This window comes from Gossypium raimondii, chromosome 13 (assembly GCF_025698545.1).
Source record: "Gossypium raimondii isolate GPD5lz chromosome 13, ASM2569854v1, whole genome shotgun sequence".
Classification (NCBI taxonomy): Eukaryota; Viridiplantae; Streptophyta; class Magnoliopsida; order Malvales; family Malvaceae; genus Gossypium; species Gossypium raimondii.
Window position 1 is genome coordinate 56480322 of NC_068577.1, and position 22368 is coordinate 56502689.

The window sequence follows — 22368 nt, forward strand, 5'->3', positions numbered from 1 at the left end:
AAATTGGTAACAATTGGAAAAATAGTAGGATAAAATGTTGAATGCTTGAAACAGTCAATTTTCATTTTTTTTTCTCAGCCAAACCGTGTACAACAACATCCACAGTGAATCACAACCCCATCTCAACATGAATTACAACAAAGCCTTTTAGAAACTACAATCAGCTTGTGGAAACAAAAAGATACAATTTTTTTTTAAGAATGTTCAACCTTTGACTCACTGATCTGAATTTTTTCATTTACTTTTTTCTTCCCCCTGGCATGGTGGTAGATTTTAATATACAACAAAAGCAGCCAAATGTCTAAACAGGCAGCTGGTACAAAGCTATACAGTTATGATGGCTAAGCAAGCGGTTGAAGTTCTCCTGCGTTTTGACCCCCAGCATAGATCCAGTTTAACAATCTTTCGTTTGGTCCCAAGATAACCTTGACAATTGGATGCACCACAATGGCACCTCACTTCTGGTCCAAATTGCACAAATCTACAAATGCAAAACACAAACGAGGATCAAAATAATTTACAGACTTATCGCTGAAACAAGGGGTTAACAACAAACTACTCCACATCTACGGAAGCAAAGCTTAGTATGTAAATCATTATGACCGAGGGATCCACCCCAGATTCCAGGATGCACTGGCAAGTCAGCTTCACAAACTATGCATGTAACATTTCTCATTATATATATACACACATACATAAACATTTCACTTGTTTCTCTAGACATTAAAGCAATAGGCAATTTGCATGAATCTATGATGGAGTTTGGGTACAAATGATGTAGCTTTTTGAAACATGGAACAGCAACCAAGAGCTCAAGTGCAGAACATAAAGGGATTAAATGAAGCCTATATATTAAACTAACCAATTTTCTTGGAAACAATTCCACATAGAAAAAGGTAATAACAATCAGATATAGCCAAGGTTCGTTAACCAATAAATTTAGCTATCAAAATTGTCTAACATTTACTTACTGAAAAAGAAAACAAAACATTAAAATAATAAGTCAGTTTTGAGGAATGTAACCATAAATATCCACATTCAAGTCTATTCAAGCATCATCATAGCTGTGAATATACTAATAAAAACACAAAAATAGCAGCAATTTCAGGTGTGCAAGCAGTATTGCGACCATGAATACCTGTAGTCATATGTCAGTGGCTCACCAACTTTGATTGAACGAGCAGCAAACACCCCAACACGTGTCTCCCCTTCAACTTGCCTAACGGGATGGAAAATTTATATGGTTAAAACCAACTGTTACCAAAGATGGTTATACTACATTGGTTTTAGCACATAAAGAATCTTGCCACATACACATGATCAGAGAGTATATCCAGAAGTAAATGGGGTTGAAATAACAAATCAACTAACCAATAGTGCAAAAAAATTATTTTTTATGATGCCATGCATTTGGAGTTTCATTGAAGATGAACATGCCATACTTCAATAAAAAGCTTAACTGGTAATATGATGCTCTTCAATCTTAAGAAACCATAAGCATTATACAGAAATTTAACAGCGACAAATAAAAAAGCAATATATTAATACCAACCACTTCTCCAAAACACAATTGGGATCACAGCTGTGATTTAGAAAACGAGATGTATTGCCTTTGAAAGTTGCATCAATTGTGAAATCTTTTCGAATTTCGCACATGTAAAAATTCTTCACCCCTTTGTGTTTCATGTCCCAAAGCCTCTTTTCACATTGAGCATCATCAATAACTGCAAAGGAAGATAGTTATTTAATCAGTATTCAACTCTTATATAAATAAAATGAAAGATGAAACTTTGAGGAAGGCCATGCATAAATAAAAAGCATGCTAATATTCAATATACAGATGAAAATAAACCCCCTTCAAAGGGACTTTTAACACTTCAAGTCCTGTCAACTGTTATATGGTGTTTGTGAGGAATAAGAAACAAATCCTTGGGCATATGGAATGGTAAGCAATAACTATGTGGAGTAGAGATTGGAATGTTTACTAAAATAATGAATTTAAATCTCTAGGAGTACAGGGCATCATCCAATTCAATACATGATTCATATCTCTTGGATTGATACTATTCGTATGCTTCCAGAACAAAGACAAGCTAGAGATATGCACTACTTTATACAAAGACTAGACCTCTCTGGTGACAGATAAATCCATGCTTACTGTATTAGAGAACTTTTCAGGGATGTTTGATTGCAGGATTTGTTTTTTCAGTAACTATAAGTTGACAATAATATTTACAACAAAAAGAACGGAGAGTAAAGAATAAAACTGCATTTAGATATACCGAAAAAAACTGAAGTCGAAAAGTGAAACTACCTTCCCCAATATACTCGATTACAAAATCTCCTTTTTTAATAGGTTCAGCTGCCTCTACTCCCCAACCACAAAGTTCAGTCTGAAAGGAAAATAAGCATTTATCTAGATGAGAATTCTGCAAGCAATTTATTTCTCAAGAATGGTCTAAAAATCAACACCAAATGTCATCTGTGCATACACAGAACATTTGAGATAAAGATAACAAATTCAATCTATGCAAACAAACAATCGTCACCTTGACGATTCTAATCTTTTTCTCCTTGCTAAATGGTCTGTTGGTGCAAGATTCAGGGCAGCGGCAAGCCTTTGAGCAGCTTATGCATTGAACTCTGGCATATGGCACATGAGCATGTTAGAACTTATTATCAATAAATCATAATAAACGGCTGATAAGAAAATAAAAAAGAATTATTAGCATAATTGCTTGCCATAATACTGCCAACTGGAGCCTTCAAATGATATCTAACAAGGTCAAATAAATCAAGTTTTGTTATTTAAAATTTTCTATTGGAAAAAAACAACTTATCAGGTATAAGGAACCTTGCATGATAGTATTTTAGAAAAAGGCCGTTCAGAAGGGGGAGGAAGAGCAATTCATTTAATACTCTTGTGTTAGACCACCACTTACCATACCTGTCTAAATCAATATAAACTTGAATGACAAATAATAAATACCTGCATACACAATCCTCAGAGCATGTGGAACTGCAACTTGTACATCCAATATCGTCAACAACATCATCACGCTTCTTCTTCACTAGGTAAACATCTATCTCCAATTAAGGCAGGTCAAACAAAATGTAAACAAGAACAATTATAATGAAACAAAATTTTCATTTGCCAAATTGGAAATGTCATTTAAAACCTCAAAAGATAAGATACATTTTAACATCAGGCAGTGTCATGTCTTGCTGAATTCCTATTCAGCAAGTTAAAAACTTTTTGTTTTCTCATTCAGTTTTAAGATGTCCCTAGTTATTTACATGCAAACATATTTGAAGGAAAATAGTGCAGATTTGCATGTCTAAGTTTGTTATATCTAAAAATTTAAGAAAATTAAATAATATTGGAAAATTGAAGAACTTAAACTGCAAAAGTTATATATACATTTAAATAATTATGAAATCAGTTTAATAAAGATGATTGCACAAAGTATACTAGAATACCAAAAATATTACACTAGAAATCTTGACTATCTCTCCACTTGTTGGAATACTCAGCACAGCAGAAATTATTATTTTTCTAATAAAATACTGTTGTCAGAAAGGTTTCTTTCTCTAATTCTATTATTTTTGGGTGTAATGATAATCAAGCATACATCATCATCAATGCATAAATAAACAAAGGAGTGGCACCTTTCAACAACTAAATATCGCAGACTTTGACAGATTTCTGGCAACTAAAGTTCATTATACAACTTGCAAAATCTTAAATCTTTGGTCATTTAATTCATTCTATATTTGTGGTTTCAACTGAATGCGAATTATTCTCCAGAACAAGCAATATGAAGGTAAATTTATGCACACAAAATCAAATTCAAACATATTCATACTAATAAGCAATTTCTCAAAACATTTCCATCTATAAGCTAGTATTAGAATAAGAGAGCCAACTATACAAGCGTGCCAGGCAATCGTTTAACATATAGACTTGAAATTTGGTTAGATATAGTAATGATAAGCTTAGGATACTGCGTTTGATGTGGACATAAGGAGGTGGCACCAATTTATTCTCTATTAAATCTCTCCATGTCAAGTCAAGCTTGAACTCCTCATCCATGTAAGGTAAAGGCAACTGACAGAAAATTTCCTGAAATATAAAACAGGAAAAAGTTAGCTACTTAAATCAGGAGCCAAGAAGCATATTTGACAGTATCATTAACTGATACCAAACAGTTTTCAATAAAAAGAGCAGATGAGTCAGCATGGTAGAGATCATAAACTTGATCTTGCCAATCTCAAAGTGCTTCTCATTGAAAAACTACTTTACTAGTCATTATCATTTATCAAACAACAAAAACAATAATAAAAAATACCTCTAATATACTTACAAGAAAATGAACAGGTAAATATTTTTTTCTATACTTTCTTTGGGATACCTTATTGACTTCAGGTTCTCAAGACAAGCCAAAAAGAATTTCCAAGGGCCATCCAAAGTACAGAAGTGAAAAAAGGTACCAGATCAATATAGCCCTCAAATTTTGTCTAAGAATTGAAGTCTAAAAGGCAACATACACTCTCACTCCAATTTAAGACGGATAATAATAACTGACAAATGCCAGATTACTAAAACATTTTGGTTTGGTCACTTGAAAATTTTATATCATAATATTTTCTTGTTTTCCATAAGCACATACTAAAAATTTATACAACAATGAACATCCACAGTAGAAGTTTGTAATATATAAATTGAAATTTCACCGATAAACTGTGGTAAAAAAAACCTAACCTGTATTTCAGTTGCTGGATCTGCATGCTGCTCATTCAATAAATATATAAGTCCTGTCAGCCAGCCTAATCAATAGAAAATAAGAATGGAGAGATAAACCTCAAGATAAAACACAATCACACAGTTAAAACCAAATTAGCAAGTCAGGACAACTAAACTGCAGACAAACCTATGCATCCTTTTAATAGCTAACTGAGCCAGATTTGGAAGCTTTTATAGTGCATGAAACATATCAAATGTAACCATGCATACAAGCACACAAGCACAAAAAGCTCAAACTCCAACAAGGAACAAGGGATCTCCACATCTCAAATTTGAAAAAAGTAATAGGTGCAAGATGTTGCGTGTACTGTAGCCTACTGAAGATGACTATGGTCAGGCAACAGGCTCCAAACCACACTTATAACTGATGAGCTAAACATGAGCAAGCTAAAACTCAATCGTATGGGGCATGCATCTGAAGTACTGTCAAGCACATAATTTTTAATATGAAATTGAATCCCTCCCCTCAAATTCAATTTCCATACAACTTTGAGTTTCCAAAATTAATAAACCAAATATTTTTACGTTTGAAATATTCCACCCATATGAATGACTAAATTCCAATTCAATTAATAAAAGGATCATTGGAAACAAAATTCCAAAGTGATATTCTGGCATTGAAATAGATTTAGGCAACAAGAAATATTAATCAAACATAACTTAGAGATCCAATATTACATATTACAAAAGTAGCACATGTGAAAAAGAAATTCAACCACTAGCATGCTAATCCATCCACTGAAGGCTTTATCAAAGGTACTTGCAGGAAGCCTTCCAATAGGGGAAAAAAATCTAACACTAAAAGTCAGAAAAAGGACATATCTGATTAAGGAAAGAAGAAATTGACCTTCTTATCTAGTCTCCAATTAGTTGGATGCCTCCAACAAATTGCTCTCCCTGGTTTGTCCTTCAAATGAATCACTGCATCCGGCCATGGGGAGCACTTATCATGAGATGCCATCGTACAACATACACATCGCCATTGTAATCTCTGTCTGCAAACGAAGCATACCTATTCATTGAAAATGTCAAGAATATAAGCAAACTGCAACCAATAATTATGAGCATGTTTCAGAAAAGATTATTGTATATGACGGCATTTGGAGATTTAATCCTTTGAATTTATATTAAAATTTGTAGCATTAAGTAAAATACATATTTTTATTAAATTTTTGCTATAATAATACTTATTTGGTATTAAAGTTACTTATTAAACATTTTAATTTTAAATTTTAATGCAACCAACTGGCTCCACTGGTCAGGATGAACCTTTGAACTGTCAACCGGAGGCCTCACTAGTTTGACCTCCTGTCAATTTTTCTGAAAATTGATTTTAACATTGTAAAATCTTGAAATTTAGGGTTGTCTCAAAATAGAGGAAGTATTTATTCAAAAAGAACATGTCACCCTTCTGTAGTTACTATGTTTACAGTACAGCATTCCCAGCATCATGGGAACAATTGGGGGGAGGGGGGTGGGGACCAGGCAGACTTTAATCAAACAACAATAAGAAGACAGGTGTAAAGAAGGTAAATGCACACAACCAAAAACTAAAACATCAAAAAAAAATGTACCAGTATTCCTGTCTAGTCAAAAGAAAATTATAATTTGCAAATACGCGTATGCATGTATGCATGCATATCTATGAATATCTGCCTGTCACCCCTTTTTCCCTTCTCTACTTTGCAAATGACTAACCAAAGAAAATCAAGAATGTAAACAATAAATTAGTAGATGCTGATATTACATGCTGTGGACACTGGAATTTTTTTGGGTTGGACATCCTAAAACTTTCTTCGGCACATGTTTTGTGATAAACTCCTTGACAACCACGAACTGAGCATAGGACCTCTTCCCCAGGATAGATGAGCTTATGGCAATCAAGACATTCAACCTGAGATGAATTTTCAAAATGAAGGAAAAGACAGAAGTAAACAAATAGTCAAATATCAACCTGCTTATTAAAAACAAAAATATAAGTTCCCATGAACACAAAACCCCAAGACAAGACAATAAATAAATAATCTTGAATGGCAAAAGAAGATAACTACAACACCTACTTTGCACACCAAACATTACATATTTAGTTCCTCCTAAACTGATTTTTACCATTGATTACAGATCTCCAAAACCTGTTTATACAAAAAAAAAGCAGTACAAGGGCAGAAAAGTAATAGATTGTTCACTTTCACCAGCAAGAAGAAACCAACTAATATCAAAGAGTCTGTAATGAGGCTTTAATAGTACAGTCTCAGCATATCAGGAAATTAGAAAAGAATTTATAATCTCTCAAGAAATATTTACACAATTTTAATTCTCTATCCAAAGGGAAAAAGTCCAGCAAAGTATAGGCGCTATCTGCACAAGTCATATTTTGGATGCTTTGTAGGCTGAACTTATGTTAGGAAAGTCCATTGGTTCTCTTCTCTAATTAAGGCTTAAGTTTCTCGATTGCAATTTCATTTCAGTTGATTTCTTTCTTTTCTAGAATAGGTTTCCAACCTATGTGATAAGATTACACTCTTATGACAAAACATTACACTCTTTCAACTTTCTATGACAAAATCGCTATAACAGTGAATTGCCTCAATATTTACCATTATCATCTATCAAGCATAATGAACTAGCACCTACTCTCTATTCTGTATACATACAATACATGGGTCTCATCAGCAAACAAAACTTGTATACAGATCTCCCTATCTCACATATTTGCTCTCAATGTCATTTTTCAAATACCTTACTTCCTCTTTCAAGTATCCTACTCCAAACTATTTTCACCTCACAGCAATCAATATCAAGGTCCACATCAATCCTAATTTTGCCACATCAACACCATTCTGAATCACTTGTTTGCCACATTCCGTCACCAATTCACAATACACACAAAGTATCAAAAGGAGTTCTTGACCATGCTACGGATGAACTTGGCAGAAAATTAGCATAACATGCAGACAATATCATAGAAATTATTGGAAAAAGAAAAACATTAATTCTAGAGCGGCTACACTTGCTTGTGTGAACAAAACAATATCAAACCAAATATCCATTCTCAAAATAACCTAACATCTCTATCTACCATCTTGTCTAACTATTTTCTCTCACACAATTTCTAAGGACTTAACATGACCCATGTAATTGAATTGCCATCCAAGCAACAAAAGATAGATACAAGAAAAGCAGATTTTTTCTAACATTAATTGTTTCATGTACAGTAACACATTTTCACGTTTTACAAACTTCAACATTTTTTACTTGGATTACTTTCTGCCATTTTCAGTACGCCGATTGATTATTTAAAAAAAATCCTTATTTCGCCAAACAGCAAAAGAATCAACAAAGAAGAAAGACACATACCAATCTCTTAGCCCCAACGAGAAACGGAAGAAAATAGCAGGACTTGGGGAGACCAGATTCCATCTTCCTATGAACCCAATCCCTCAAATAATCCTGCAAAGCTTTACCATTAGACCCTTTCTTCACCTTCTTCAAAACCCTTATCCCACTCCCATTACAGTTCACGCGTTTTGGGACCAATCTCTGGTCCCACTTACAGTTTACGGGTAGGGTTTTGAGTTTGGTAGAGTCAAAAGCATCAATAGAATCGGCAGAGTCAACAGAAAGAAGCTTCAAATTAGGGCAAGGAGAGAGAGAGAGAGATGAAGAGTGAGAAAGATTTCCAAGGCCAGGCATTTTTCAGTTTTTTTTTTTTAAAAGCAATTGGAAGAAAATGAAAACCCTAGATTTTTATGAAGGGGAGAGAAAGGGAGGGGGAAATTAATTTTTTGGGCGGGAAAAAGTAATTTAGAAATGGGTGGGAAATAATGAAATTGGGAAAAAGGTGTTATTACTGAATGAAGATGGGAAAGTTGTGGATTCACGAGACTGCCCTCTCTTTTTGGGTAAATTACACTTAAAAGGTCACTAAACAATAAATAAATTTAGTTTTAGTCACTTAACTTCACAAAGTTACAAAATGGTCATTGAACTATTTGAAAGTTTTCATTTAAGCCACATTTAAGTCACTAGGTTGTTACGGTTTTTTTAAGTTCGACTAGTAAACTACAAGTGATGAAGAATAGAGAATAAAGCTATTTGGATTTGGGTTCGTATATTGGTGACGTCAAAGTTGTTTCGTGAAAAAGAAAGTTAAACTATAAAAAAGAAGAGAAGCGAAAGCTTTTGATTGATGCAAGTGGTACGAACAAATAAAGCTATACATCACTACATCAACAATTTCAACAGCCAATTGACTTAAATGAAAACTTTCAAATAATTCAATAACCATTTTATAACTTTTTTTTTTAAATTGAAAGAGTAAAACAAAAACTTACTAATAATTTAATGACTTTAGATTTTATTTTTTTTATTTCAAAACACTTACTTTGGAAATTAACGTTTATATTCATTTGTTCGAATATAAGTTTATATTTGTAAATTGATAATTTAAATTAATTTAGGTTTAATACGATTTCTTTTTTTAGCAATTTATATATTTTGGTACAATCTTAAATATGTAAATTTTAACATAATTTTTATGTTTATGTTATATTTAATCTTTAAACATTGAGTGAGAAAAATAAAAATGATATAAAAAATATTTGGGCTATGATTTTTAAAAAGTTATTATTATTGCTTAAGTAATAAAAGATGTCATAAATTTTGTTAATTAAATTTTAGTTGTAATTTTAAAATAATTTAAGTAACCCATATAACCCTTTTAATGTATAATTTGGAAGACCTTTACCGTTTATTTTACTGGGGTTTAGTGGAGTCACACAGCGCCTGGGGACTTGTTGGATGGAGAAGACGGTGTTTGTCGATTTCTGTTTTTAATTTTCCCTTTTTGCTGTTTGTTTTTCCAATTTGTTTTGTTTTTTGATTTACTTTGGTTTGTTTGTTGCTGATGGACTTCTCCTGTTTGCTACTCAGGCCCAATTGCTATAAACGGATTTCTGTTCAAAAAATTTTTTTTTTATAAATTTCCATAATAGTATAGATAATATTATTAAATAAAAATAATATATTATATTCATGAAAAATGGGTAAGCTCAAACAGCATTCAGACTTTCAATATTAGAGCTAAAACCTTATTATTGAATTTGAATATTGTAGATATAGAAAAACAATGCTGAGAGAGTTTTACTCCTCCTTTATGGATTCAGCTCAGTTTGTTTTCAAATTAAATTGAAGCCCAATATAATTATTGAATATAATAGTGTCAAAAAATAAATATTAAACTTAAAATTGCACATGCACACACACTTCCTATTCATTGTGATCGTGAAACAGGAAACCTGAAACAGTACCTGCGGAACAAGTGAGTACAGTTACAAGATGCATTGCGCTTCAAATGGAAGAATTCAAATTTGAACCTTGAATACAACAACATTATTAAAAAGGGTGAGCCATGGACACCAAAAGGATAGTCTTCGTGGGCCATAAAATGAATATAGAGGCATCCGGGGCAAACTATGAAACTACACTAATATGATACTCCCTACAATTCCAGCATAAAAAAAAAACAGTGGTTACCAATGGAAATCCACAGAAAAAATCCTCTACTCACATGGCTTAGTTGCCAAAAAACAATAAGAACCATAAGCTTAGTTTCTGCAACACTTGCAATAGATTCAAAAACGCAGCCATGTGCCTCACATATGTGACATTCTAAAACAAGAGTTACATGTATAATTGAATGCATATATGATTTTGGTGTAAACATGGAACTATGGAAGAGAAACCACCCTGACAGGATGCTACGCAGATTACAGACCAAACAGTCACACGTAGTTTTAAAATTGCAGGAGCAAATGAAGAACAAAGTTACAAAACTTAGCTATTGTTGATTTTTAGGACAAAATAGCATAAACAATCCAGATCTAAGTTAATAGCAAATGGATACCTTCTTTGTTATTAGATAGTCAGTCCATCAAATCAGGGTTTTTTACCCAAATAGGATAGAAAAAAAAAATACTGAAATGGGATGTCAGAAAAAAATTTATCAAAATAGGTTACTTTTTCATTGGAACCTATTTGGTAGGCGCCAATGAATAAAATAATAATAAAATTTTTTAATAAAATATAATTTTATATTTTTTTAATATTTTTTTGAAAAAAATACGGGTCAAAATACGGGTCGGGTCGGGTGGCGCCTCTCAAGTAGGCGCCAATGAAGGAGCCTGATGGAGAGGCGCCAATGGTAATGTATTTTTTTAATAAATAATTTTGTTTATAATTTAAAAGGTTTATAGTTTGTGAATTTTTTAGGATATATTTTAGAAAATATTGTGAATTTTTTTATTAATTATTAATTATAAATTATCTATATTTAGTGTTTATAGTTTAGATTAGAATTTTGTATGAATATTTTAAATTTTTTGTATGAATATTATAATTTTTTTATGAATATTGTAATGTTGTATGAATATTGTAATTATTTTATAATTAAATTTGTATTTATAGTTTTGGATTAGTAATTTTTTGTATGAATATTGTAATTTTGTATGAATATTATAAATTTTTGTATGAATATTGTAATATTATAGTTTTGTATGAATATTGCAATTTTTTGTATGAATATTGTAATTTTGTAATTTTGTATGAATATTATATTTTTTGAATGAATATTGTAATATTATAATTTTGTATGAATATTGTAATTTTTTGTATGAATATTGTAATTTTGTAATTTTGTATGAATATTATAATTTTTTATGAATATTGTAATGTTGTATGAATATTGTAATATTATAATTTTGTATGAATATTGCAATTTTTTTGTATGAATATTGTAATATTGTAATTTTGTATGAATATTATAATGTGGGGATATATTGTAATATTGTAATTTTTTGTATGAATATTGTAATTATTTTATAATTAATTTGTTAGTAATTTGGGAAAAATTCACAATATTTTGTTCACCATTGGCGCCTCCCAAATAGGCACCACCATTGGCGCCTTCTAGATAGGCGCCTATACTATGTATTATACGGGTTATATATTAATCCAGAAAAGTATAAATTATATTTTAATCAAAAAAAATTATTATTATTTTATTCATTGACGCCTACCAAATAGGCTCCAATGAAAAAAATAACCTATTTTGATAAAAAAAAATTTCTGACATACTATTTCAGTAATTTTTTTTTTTCTATCTACTCAGGTAAAAAACCCTACCTTCTTTGTTATTAGATAGTCAGTCCATCAACTAAATGCAGCCACGTCAGCTTCGATTTTGCTGTCTTGAATCAGATCCTTCTGCAACACTCCATTAATGTTATTTCCTCATCCATTGAATCATTCTTGGGATAATGTGAACAAATTGCTCATCAGGACCATAAGTTCAGGTCAATAAAATATGTCATCTTCAATGGCTGCTATATGCCTAGTCAAGCAGGAGTAATAATCTTATTAATGGTTTTAAGTTTGTTCCATTCAATAAGATTGAGATTCTTCAATGCCCGCTAGAACAAAAGGATGGAAAACTTCATAATCATCCGAATCAAAGCCTATATTCTAATAGAAATTGCAACACTCCCAAGAACATTCAGTCACACAACATCAATGAAGTTATCAGGATTAAGAATGCAGATGCTGAATAGTTAGAGAAGATGAAGGAGGTTTACTAAAGGCAGACTAAGCTAGCCTATAATACCGAAGTAATCACATGCTTTGAATCAAGTTGAAATTAACAGCTATGCGAACTTACCTGTTCCAAAATAACCTGTATCAAGGCCTTAATTTTCCAGACCTCGAGAATCAATTCATTGGATGGTTGAGAAACAGGGATTACCTCATTCATTTGCTTCACCATTTTGCACAAACTAGAGCAGTTTCCACTCACTGAGAAGTAAATATACCATATTCTATGACTAACTATAATTATATACATACCTTCTGCATTCCCATTTCCTCTTGAATCATATGGTATCGAGCATTGAGATCATGAAACTCACTAAATCGCGATGCATGTCTTATACCTTCTTCCACAACTTTAAAATTCTCCTTGCACTGTGCTTCCCGCATTTTGATTCAAAGCCATCCATCCTTCCTTCCAGCATTTCCTCACACGGGCACGGCACATTGTCCAAATAGTCAACCATACTACTTCGGACATATCAGAAATACCCTCATTTATACTCTTTTGCTCTTCAGTGAAAACAGATTGTATCCTTTCAAATTTATATTTTTTGTTATGAATAGCTTAAGAAATAAGAAATCCATCTTAAAAACATCTTCAATCCATAACTAGTTTCCTTGTTGAACAACAAACTGACCGGAAACATAAATTATTTTCAAATAATTCAAAACAAAAATAACAGTTCCCCATGCTCATCATCTCCAATAGTTCCGATATTTAACTTTAAAAAAGGGAATAACAAACAATCAAATGTCACTGAAATAACTATATTTTACAATTTCCACATACAACTTCAGTTCAATGCTCTCAATATGAAATCTGAGATTCACAGACTGTACACATCAAATCCCTTACTATAAATAAGTGGAAACAAATGCTAAAGTTCGGAACACAAAAGTCAATAATTAGTTCATTGAGATACCTCTATCAAATCCATGGAAGAACAGACCTATTTGCTGCAGCAGGTGCAACAATCATGACGAAAGTTGACACGCCAGCTTCTTTCTTGAGTTTTACCAACTTTCGGATGATGAAGAAGAAGTCGATACCTCCTCATATGCATCTAAATCAATTCCAAACATTTGGTTCAGCAATGCCTCAGGTACCCGCCACCTTTGTGCCTTATCCTGATCCCAAATATATTTTGGATTCATAAATAGAAGAGTCCACTTGTGCCTTAATCTAAGGAAAAGAATATATATACACACACAAATACATATATATATATACCAATTGCACTACTTATTACTGATGAATCAATCAAGAAAAGGGGAAACAAGATGCTTAAATTGGTGTAACAGTACATTCTCCTCTTTTTTTTGAGGTATGATCAGAGCATATGCCAATTATCTGTTTGAATGCAGGTTCATGAAAGAAAGCAGTACCTGAACTCCAAATGTGCAGAGGTGAACAGACTGTTCAAGTAGATTTTTGCTCAAGCTAGCTATAACAAGAAATTGGCCACCATTGGAGTAAAATTCACTGGCATCAACAAGAAAATAGCTAAGACCCTGTTGAAGTCTAAACTATCTACATAAAGGTATCAATCATGACCCCTTTTGTATCATTGATTATTCAGACACCTTTCCTAATGCTGTTCATCATCACTCAACTAAGGATGTATTTGGCATTGTGTTTGGAGTGCTAAAAGCACTTATGCACAGCAGAAGCATTCACAAACAAGGTCCTTTTCCAATAAAAACACTTCTTGAAAGTGCTTTTTCACCCAAACTGAGAAGCCGGGTATAGTGTGCTTTTAGCTTGTTGAGCATCTCGAGTGAAAATACCAATACATTAATTCCTTTCTCTACCGAATATCATGTCTAAAATGGACATTTTAACTTTCCACCGCAATTATTAACAGCAATGCCAAACCCTTGAAATTAAGGAACCAAACTTTTTCACCACAGTTTTCGAAAGCACTTTTTTGTTAAACCGAACTTTTCAAAAACATTCTCAAATAGCAACACAGCAATGCCAAACTGGCCCTAATAGAACAAAACAACACCTCCTAAAGTGTTAGACCAATCATTTCAAATATCCTACAACTTGCTTGCAATGCTGAATTGGCACAAGCAGTGAAGTGACACAAAAATGGAACGAGGCTAATTTGTGTCGCATATTCAATGGCTCAAAATTTGGGTTGACTCAGGTACTCAGCCATAACTAGCAAGAGAAGGGAAGCTAAATTTATCATCTCCCATAAAGTAAAATATGATCAATCAAAGCACCACATTCGCGATTTCCAGAACATAAGGACCAAATTCGATGAAAATTTACAATTAATCAAAAACTTAATCACCCTTGCGGAAATCATATCGATAATAAAAAATCCAACGACAAGTGAAAAGAATAACAACGGCATCACGCAAAAGAATTTCCAAAATCAATGACGTATATAGTAATCTAAACCGAATGGGGATTGCATTCTTTGGAGTAGAATTGATTCTTCTCGATCAAAGTCTTAAGCATCTCATATGTGAAGTTCGGATCATTTGGGTCACTGGTATTGGAATCATCGGCTGATTCCAAAGTACGAGGTCGCGTACAACAAAAGCCACCGTAAAAACCACCACCGGAACCCACCCTTTTACTCGAAGAAAAAGAAGATGACGAAGACAAGGACGGCTTTGCTAAGGGTTTTGCTTGTTTCTTCTTCTTCTTATTCCTAAACTTCACAAATGGAAACATGAGAACCTGCTTTAACTTTACCCCCATGAATTCGCTTTTATACGTACGTCCATCAATTCTCCGAGAGTGGGACACCGATCATAGCGCTGTCGTCATTAACTCCGGCACTTTCGGTCCTCTCAGCCTTAGGATAGAATATATATATATATATATATATATAAAGTGGATCGAATTGTACTCGGGTGAGAAAGTTGAGATCGCGTAAAAGAAATTGGACTTTTGAAACCCAAAATGGAATAGATTTCTTCACCACCAGACTCTGTTTTGTCAATGGAATTTGCTTGCGTAACGGTACGTAGTTCCCAAAGTGAGTCACAGACAAATTAATGCCTCAGAATTTATGGAGTAAGTTAGAAGAAACTCCTCCCTATCTAATTTTCACAAATTCCAAATTTAATTATGTTAATTTTAAATTTTAAAATGTAAGTAGAATTATTAATGTTATTAACATTTTTTATTAAATTTATCAAATGATATTTTGAAATAAAATTACTAATTTGATAGTAATGTAATTAAAAAATTTTGATATTTTAATTAATTTAAATTTAACAAAATAATTTTAACAATATTAACCATTGAACTGAATTTATGAAGTAATATAGAACAAACTCCTATTAATTTTCACAAATTCTAAATTTAGTTATTTTAATTTTTAAATTTAAAATTTAAGTCCAATTATTAACGATGTTAACATTTTTATTAAATTTATTAGCTTGACATTTTGAAATAAAAAAATACTAATTTGATAACTATGTAATTAAAAAAATGATGTTTTAATAACTTAAATTTAACAAGGTTAGTTCGACTTGAATTTCAAAACCTTAAGAGTAGAGGACTAAATTACTATAAATAAAAGTATAGGTACTAAATTTTAAATTTGTGAATAGTACATAAACTAATGGCATATTTAATCACTCCTAATCTATTTATCTATACTATATATATCACGCATTTAACTCAATTGAATAATGACTAAAATATTATTAATTTGTAAATTAAGTTATATTATTTTAAGAATATTTTTGTTCGTTTATATTTTATATAAAATATATAAAAATTCACGATATAAACATATTTAAACATATTTTATATATTTTTATATTTGTAAAGATTTTATTTTGAGTGACCTTTAAATATAATTTAATTAAGATAAACTGAATTTAAAATGCATGTAAAATAATTACTCCTATTGTTCCAATTAAGATTTAGCTTGTTGCTCCGCAACATTCATAACAGTACCCCTTCAGTCAGAAAGAACCTTGCCCTTAAGGTTATAATTAGGGAAAACCTACAGTATGTGACTCCGATCTTCCCAAATAGCAGCTGACTCCGAAAAGGCTTCCCACTGGACAAGCCATTGTTCCACAAGTCGATCAGCACATTCAATGAATTGCTTGTCAGGATCCACTAAACGAAGAGGAGTGACTTGCTTGTCAGGAACTCTCAACACACTTGTGATTGGGAGAAACGTGAAACATTGGATGTATCCGGTAAGTCGACTTTATAAGCTACCTCCCCAATATGTTCGAAGTATCGTCAACCAAGTTTGTGGTGGCATTAGTGACGAATAGAATTCTATTGGAAAGGCTGAAGTTTAACATATACCCAGTCATCAACTTGGAAGACAACCTCCCTTCGATGCTTATTGGCAAAGTACCTCATATGTTCTTAGGCTTTCAATAAGTTTTCTTTAGCAACAAGAGACCAACATAATGGTTCAACATATATTTCTCGACAATTAGTGTTCTAACTGTTCCACGGATGTAGCGGTTTATAGTAGGTGGTGAACGCTCGTACGGAGCCTAAAAAATGAGTCATGTGTGCAGCGATTTGATACGAAGTGGTGTACCGATATTCGGTTCAATGCAACATCATAACCCATGTATGAGGAGAATCCACTATGACACATTGTAAATACATCTAAGAAATTTATTAAGTGCTTCTGTTTGACTGTCCGTTTGCAGATGATAAGGGGTACTAAAAGCCAACTTTGTTCTTTTCCATCAATAGCATACATTTCCCGCTGATAGGTAGAAGCAACACACATACGATGGCATAACTTTTGATTGAAGAATGAAATTGGGTGTTGTTCCTGAGACAAAACCGCACCTATCCCCACTCCGGATGCATCCGTCTCCAAAGTAAACGGTTTGGAGAAATCCGATAGTTATAACACGGGCGTCGAACCCAAGTGGTCCTTCAATTTATCAAACACCTTTTGAAACAATAAAGTCCATTGGAAGGCATCATTCCAAAACAAATCAGACAATAGCCCCGCAACCATAACATAATTATGATGAAACAACGATAGTAATCGGCAAGCCCTAAAAAGCTATACACTTCCTTAACAGAAATCAGTGCTGGCTATTGTGGAGTAGCATGCACTTTAGTAGGACCAACTGCCACGCCTTGGCGTGATATAATGTGTCCCAAATAGCCGGCGAATTCTTGGCTGAAAACACAGTTAGGCCAGTTTAGAAATCTTTTTCAAAAGTACTTTTGGAAAAAAAAAACAATACTTTTTGAGAAAAGCTAAAAATTCTAATTTTAAAAAAAAAAAGTTATTGGGCCAATTATTGGCTTGGGAGAAGCACTTTTTTTTTCTTCTAAAAAAGTAGCTTGTTACTAAACTAACACTTAGGGTGGGTTTGGATGAGCGATTGGGTGCGGTGCGTTTAGCTTACTTTTTGTCTCACGCCACTGATGTCATTGCAGATCTAATCTCACCACCGCCATTGCTTTTTACACTAACTGCAGGTAAACGCATCGCCCATCCAAACTCACCCTTAGATTGCTTAGCCACAGTTTGGTGAGTCTGAAGTAGCCACAAGACTTGTCGAATATAGTCCAAATGAAAATCCCAAGTATCACCATAGATAATATCATCAATGAATGCCAACACTAAGTGACGAAGAAAATAGCGAAAAGCATCATACATAATACTCTAAAATGTTGAAGGAGCATTGGCCAAACATAATGGCATTATCAGGAATTCGTAATGACCATAATGTGTTCGAAAAGTGGTATTTGGTCAAACCATACGCTAAAGTGTATTTTCGAGTAAAATGACTATTCATCAGATTACGTTTTGTTGCTTTTATTAAAAGAAACGTTAAATAAAAAAGTAAATTGATTATTTCTACTAAAAATTTCATCTATTTTTTTAGTTAAAAATTATTGTAGTTGATAGAATAATCAAATAGTCACATGTGATGTGTTATTTATTTAAACGTTAATGCACTAGTTTTTAACGGTAGAAATGAATAAAATTTTAACAAAAAACTATTTTACCCTTTAATTTAATATATCTATCAGATAATCACAGTAAAATGAATGAAATAAATTTTAACATGAAAATAATAATTAAAAAAAAATCATTTTACTCTTTAATTTATTTATTTTAATCGAGAAAGGAAAGTATAATCTGCCTTCTTGATACTTTTACGGCGTCTTTTGCTACAATTCAAATTCCTTTGGGCATTACTTAAACCCCTCTATTAAACCATTCGAACGTAAGCAAAAACCCTAATCACCAAAACCAAAAAGCAAGCAATCAAAATGGAGGACGGTTTCCCAGCCCCAAAAACATTCAACCAAGGTTACTCATTGACATACGATGACGTTATCCTCCTCCCTCATTACATTGACTTCCCCACCGATGCCGTCTCTGTATCCACTCGTCTCTCTCGCAATATCCCACTCTCTATCCCTTGTGTTGCTTCCCCTATGGACACTGTCTCCGAAGCTCACATGGCTGCTTCAATGGCTGCCCTCGGTGGTATCGCTATTGTTCATTACAACTGTACTTCTTCTCAACAAGCTTCCATTATCCGTTCCGCTAAGTCACTTCGTGTTCCTATTACTCCCTCTGTTTCATTTGCTTCTCCTGTAGATGGTTTACCTGCTTATCATGGACGATATGTTTTTATTACTGAATCAGGTAAATTGGAAACTAGTTAGCATCCTTGTTGGGTTATTTTTTTTATCTGTTTTGGGGTTTTTAATGTTTGTGTAATTTTTACAAACAGGTGGTCTGCCATCCAAGTTATTGGGTTATCTTTCGTCGTCTGATTGTGAGAATTTGAAAGATAAACCAGTAAAAATATTTGATTACAAGAGGGATTGTAAGAGTGTGGAGTATGTTAATTGGGATTGTGACTTGGGAAAGATTGAGACTCTTTTAGATGAAAAAGATAGTGATTTCCTTGTGTTGGAAAGGGATGGTGAGGCGGTCAACGTGGTGGTCAAAGAAGATGTGGAAAGGCTAAAGGGGTACCCGAAATTAGGGGCGGGAACAGTAGGAGCTGATGGGGAATGGATGGTGGGTGCAGCTATAGGGACAAGAGAGTCGGATAAGGAGAGGTTGGAGCACTTGGTGAAGGCAGGGGCTAATGTGGTGGTCTTGGATAGCTCTCAGGGTAATTCTATATATCAGATTGAGATGATCAAGTTCATTAAAAAGACATATCCTCAATTGGATGTGATTGGTGGGAATGTGGTGACTATGGCACAAGCACAGAATTTGATTCAAGCTGGTGTAGATGGATTAAGAGTTGGGATGGGGTCTGGGTCCATTTGCACCACACAAGAGGTTTGTGCTGTTGGACGAGGACAGGTAAAAAAAATAGAAACTTTTATTTCATGTGTTCTCTTCGATGGTTCATGATGATAGTTTGATAACTTTGCGCTTGTTCTTTTGTATGAATGTTCTTCACTTTTCAGATTTATGTTCGGGTTAGTTTAAGTCTTCAAAGCATTTATTTCTTATCAATATTATCTTTGGTAGTTTACAGAGAAAAATAAATCGGAATGATATGTAAGATGGCCTTTTGTAGGAAAAATGAGTTCCATGGATTTAAATAGTAGCTACAAGGTGATGTTATAGTTGCAATTTTCAGGTTTTATTACGATCTGACGGGATAGTATTCGTTATGTCTACAATGGCGATAAATGTGCTTCAACCAAAAAAATACGTCTGCAAATGTTATTTAAATCTCTAAATGGAGTGATCATTAGTGGAGATTTATGATTCTTATCCAGTGAAAAACACGCATTTAAATAAAAGATAGTAGACTTATTTATATAATATATCGTATTTTATGTGTGATATATGCTAAGATTACCTATCATTATCTCATAGGATGGACTGTTTATATATGTATAAATAAACATACTACTATTTTTGTTTCACAATTAAGAGTTTTATTTGGTGTTTGTAGTGCATATAACTACGTCTATCATGAATCATCTATACAGAAACTAATACCAGCTGACATTGTTAAATAATTAATTGAAAATATCATTTTACTAGATTATATCTTTCATTATAAGTTGCCAAATTTATTTTCTTTGTTTTTGCTACCTCTCAGGCAACAGCCGTTTACAAGGTGTCATCTATTGCGGCACTGCATGGTGTGCCTGTTATTGCTGATGGTGGCATTTCAAACTCTGGACATATTGTCAAGGCTTTGGTTTTGGGGGCCTCTACTGTGATGATGGGAAGCTTTTTAGCCGGAAGCACCGAGGCTCCTGGAGCTTATGAGTATAAGGTATGATACTGCTTTTGTTTTCTGTAGCTTTAGGCATTATAGTATAAATTATGGTGCACTGCTCACCAGACAGGAGTTAGTGAGAGTCTGATTCTTACATATGCGAGTCTTATCCAATGACAAAACTTTTCTACTTTACTTTTGGTTCTTTCATTGCCTTATGTAGTTTCATTGCTTTAGTCATCACTTGTTTCGCATATAACACACACTCTTTTCTACAAACACAAACACAAAGAAACATATATATATATATGCATTTCACATTTAATTTAAATCAATCCTTTTCTGCAAACCCTCATGTTTTGTTTTTATTAGAATGGTCAACGTGTCAAAAAATATCGTGGCATGGGCTCCCTAGAAGCAATGACTAAGGGAAGTGATCAAAGATATTTGGGTGATACAGCGAAGTTGAAGATCGCACAAGGGGTTGTTGGAGCAGTCGCGGATAAAGGCTCTGTACTAAAATTTATACCTTACACAATGCAAGCAGTCAAGCAAGGATTCCAAGATCTCGGTGCTTCCTCTCTACCGTCTGCACATGAACTCTTGAGATCAGGCACACTGAGGTTTGAGGTATGATTAATCTCCTTTATAAGATCCCATGTCTTTTTTTTTTTTCTGGTTTGTGATTTGATTATTGTTGCTTATGGTACGCTATCATGTTGTCCTGAACCTGGAACAGGTTCGAACCGGTGCAGCACAAGCTGAAGGTGGAGTGCATGGTTTGGTTTCTTATGAAAAGAAATCGTTTTGAGATTTTCCCTCAATTGTGCCATGTTGTTGATGGCTTTCTGGTTTTCCATCTAACGTTTATAGAAACTTGGTTGATCTGTTACCCTTTTTGGGCTAAGGTTGTTTATATGTACACTTTTATTAGTAATGCTTTGAGTTAATTTTTATGAAATTCATAAACTACTATTAATAATATGACTTTTAATATGTTTTTTATGGGATAATATAATTTTTGGCCTTGAATTTGGCAACTAGGTTAGTTTTGGTACCTGTAATTTTTTTTGTTAACTTTGGTACTTAAATCTATTTTGATTATAGAACTTGAAAAATATAAAAGTTTGATGAGATTTTTAAGATTGTCAAATTATTGCTTGAAAATTTAAAATTTATATGAACTTTCATGTGGAAAAGTGGTATAATTAAAGTGTCACATTCAATATTTTAATAATCGGATCTGCGATAGAATATGTCGAATATGTCAAAACAACTGTAGGTTCTTGTTTGGGAAAATGTTGGCAAAAATTATATTATTATTTTTAATTATTAGAGAAAGTTGAATTATTTGAGTTTAATCGGATGAGCCTCCTTTCCATTAGATATTTTGAGTTTATTAAATCATGCACAAATGGAAATTTTGATTTTTCTTAAAAACTAAATATGTAAAACGTTAAACTTAAGCATTTTCGGTTAACACTTGAATTCAATCTTTAATATAAAGAAGTTTTAAAGGATATTTTATTAACATTTATATATTTTATAATTGAATTTAAATAATAATTTTTCCATTCCATTAATAACCTAATTTGAAAACAAATTTATTTTGTCTGAGTCGGATCCACCTACCAAGTAGGACACGTTTCTCGATTTTCAACAATCCTGTTATAATTTGAAATCTGTAATTTCTCAAAATTACAATAAATTTCCTTTAAAAATAAAAATAGAAGTTA

General features: G+C 32.9%; 2 protein-coding genes and 1 long non-coding RNA gene across 3 annotated transcripts; 1 reads left to right on the forward strand and 2 right to left on the reverse strand.

Moving 5' to 3' along the window:
• Positions 1–42: 42 nt before the first annotated feature.
• Positions 43–8565, reverse strand: LOC105783969 (histone-lysine N-methyltransferase ASHR3). The gene is made up of 11 exons (XM_012609695.2): positions 8162–8565; positions 6552–6698; positions 5652–5816; positions 4763–4789; positions 4006–4123; positions 2990–3083; positions 2550–2643; positions 2315–2393; positions 1553–1724; positions 1139–1219; positions 43–481 (listed from the first exon to the last, which is right to left on the reverse strand). The coding sequence occupies exons 1-11, from the start codon at positions 8495–8497 to the stop codon at positions 325–327; spliced, it is 1470 nt and encodes a 489-aa protein (XP_012465149.1). The 5' UTR covers positions 8498–8565; the 3' UTR covers positions 43–324.
• Positions 8566–13185: 4620 nt separating this feature from the next.
• On the reverse strand, positions 13186–14854 carry LOC105783704 (uncharacterized). Its single transcript, XR_001130174.2, has 2 exons — positions 13835–14854; positions 13186–13576 (listed from the first exon to the last, which is right to left on the reverse strand). It is a non-coding gene; the product is annotated as an uncharacterized LOC105783704 (long non-coding RNA).
• A 3756-nt stretch (positions 14855–18610) lies between these two features.
• On the forward strand, positions 18611–21593 carry LOC105783528 (inosine-5'-monophosphate dehydrogenase 2). The gene is made up of 5 exons (XM_012609036.2): positions 18611–19080; positions 19169–19755; positions 20510–20689; positions 21005–21262; positions 21372–21593. Exons 1-5 carry the CDS (start codon positions 18699–18701, stop codon positions 21441–21443), a joined length of 1479 nt encoding a protein of 492 aa, XP_012464490.1. The 5' UTR covers positions 18611–18698; the 3' UTR covers positions 21444–21593.
• The last annotated feature ends 775 nt before the right edge of the window (positions 21594–22368 follow it).

Bases quoted from the DNA above. Each gene is read 5' to 3' on its own strand.
- LOC105783969 (XM_012609695.2), bottom strand. From the start codon at position 8,497: ATGCCTGGCCTTGGAAATCTTTCTCACTCTTCATCTCTCTCTCTCTCT. The intron at 4,790-5,651 runs GTCAATTTCTTC...TTGAATGAGCAG, and splicing joins ATTGGAGACTAGATAAGAAG to CATGCAGATCCAGCAACTGA. The intron at 2,644-2,989 runs GTATTTATTATT...GCCATATGCCAG, and splicing joins TCTGAGGATTGTGTATGCAG to AGTTCAATGCATAAGCTGCT.
- LOC105783528 (XM_012609036.2), top strand. From the start codon at position 18,699: ATGGAGGACGGTTTCCCAGCCCCAAAAACATTCAACCAAGGTTACTCA. The intron at 19,756-20,509 runs GTAAAAAAAATA...GCTACCTCTCAG, and splicing joins GTGCTGTTGGACGAGGACAG to GCAACAGCCGTTTACAAGGT. The intron at 20,690-21,004 runs GTATGATACTGC...TGTTTTTATTAG, and splicing joins CTGGAGCTTATGAGTATAAG to AATGGTCAACGTGTCAAAAA.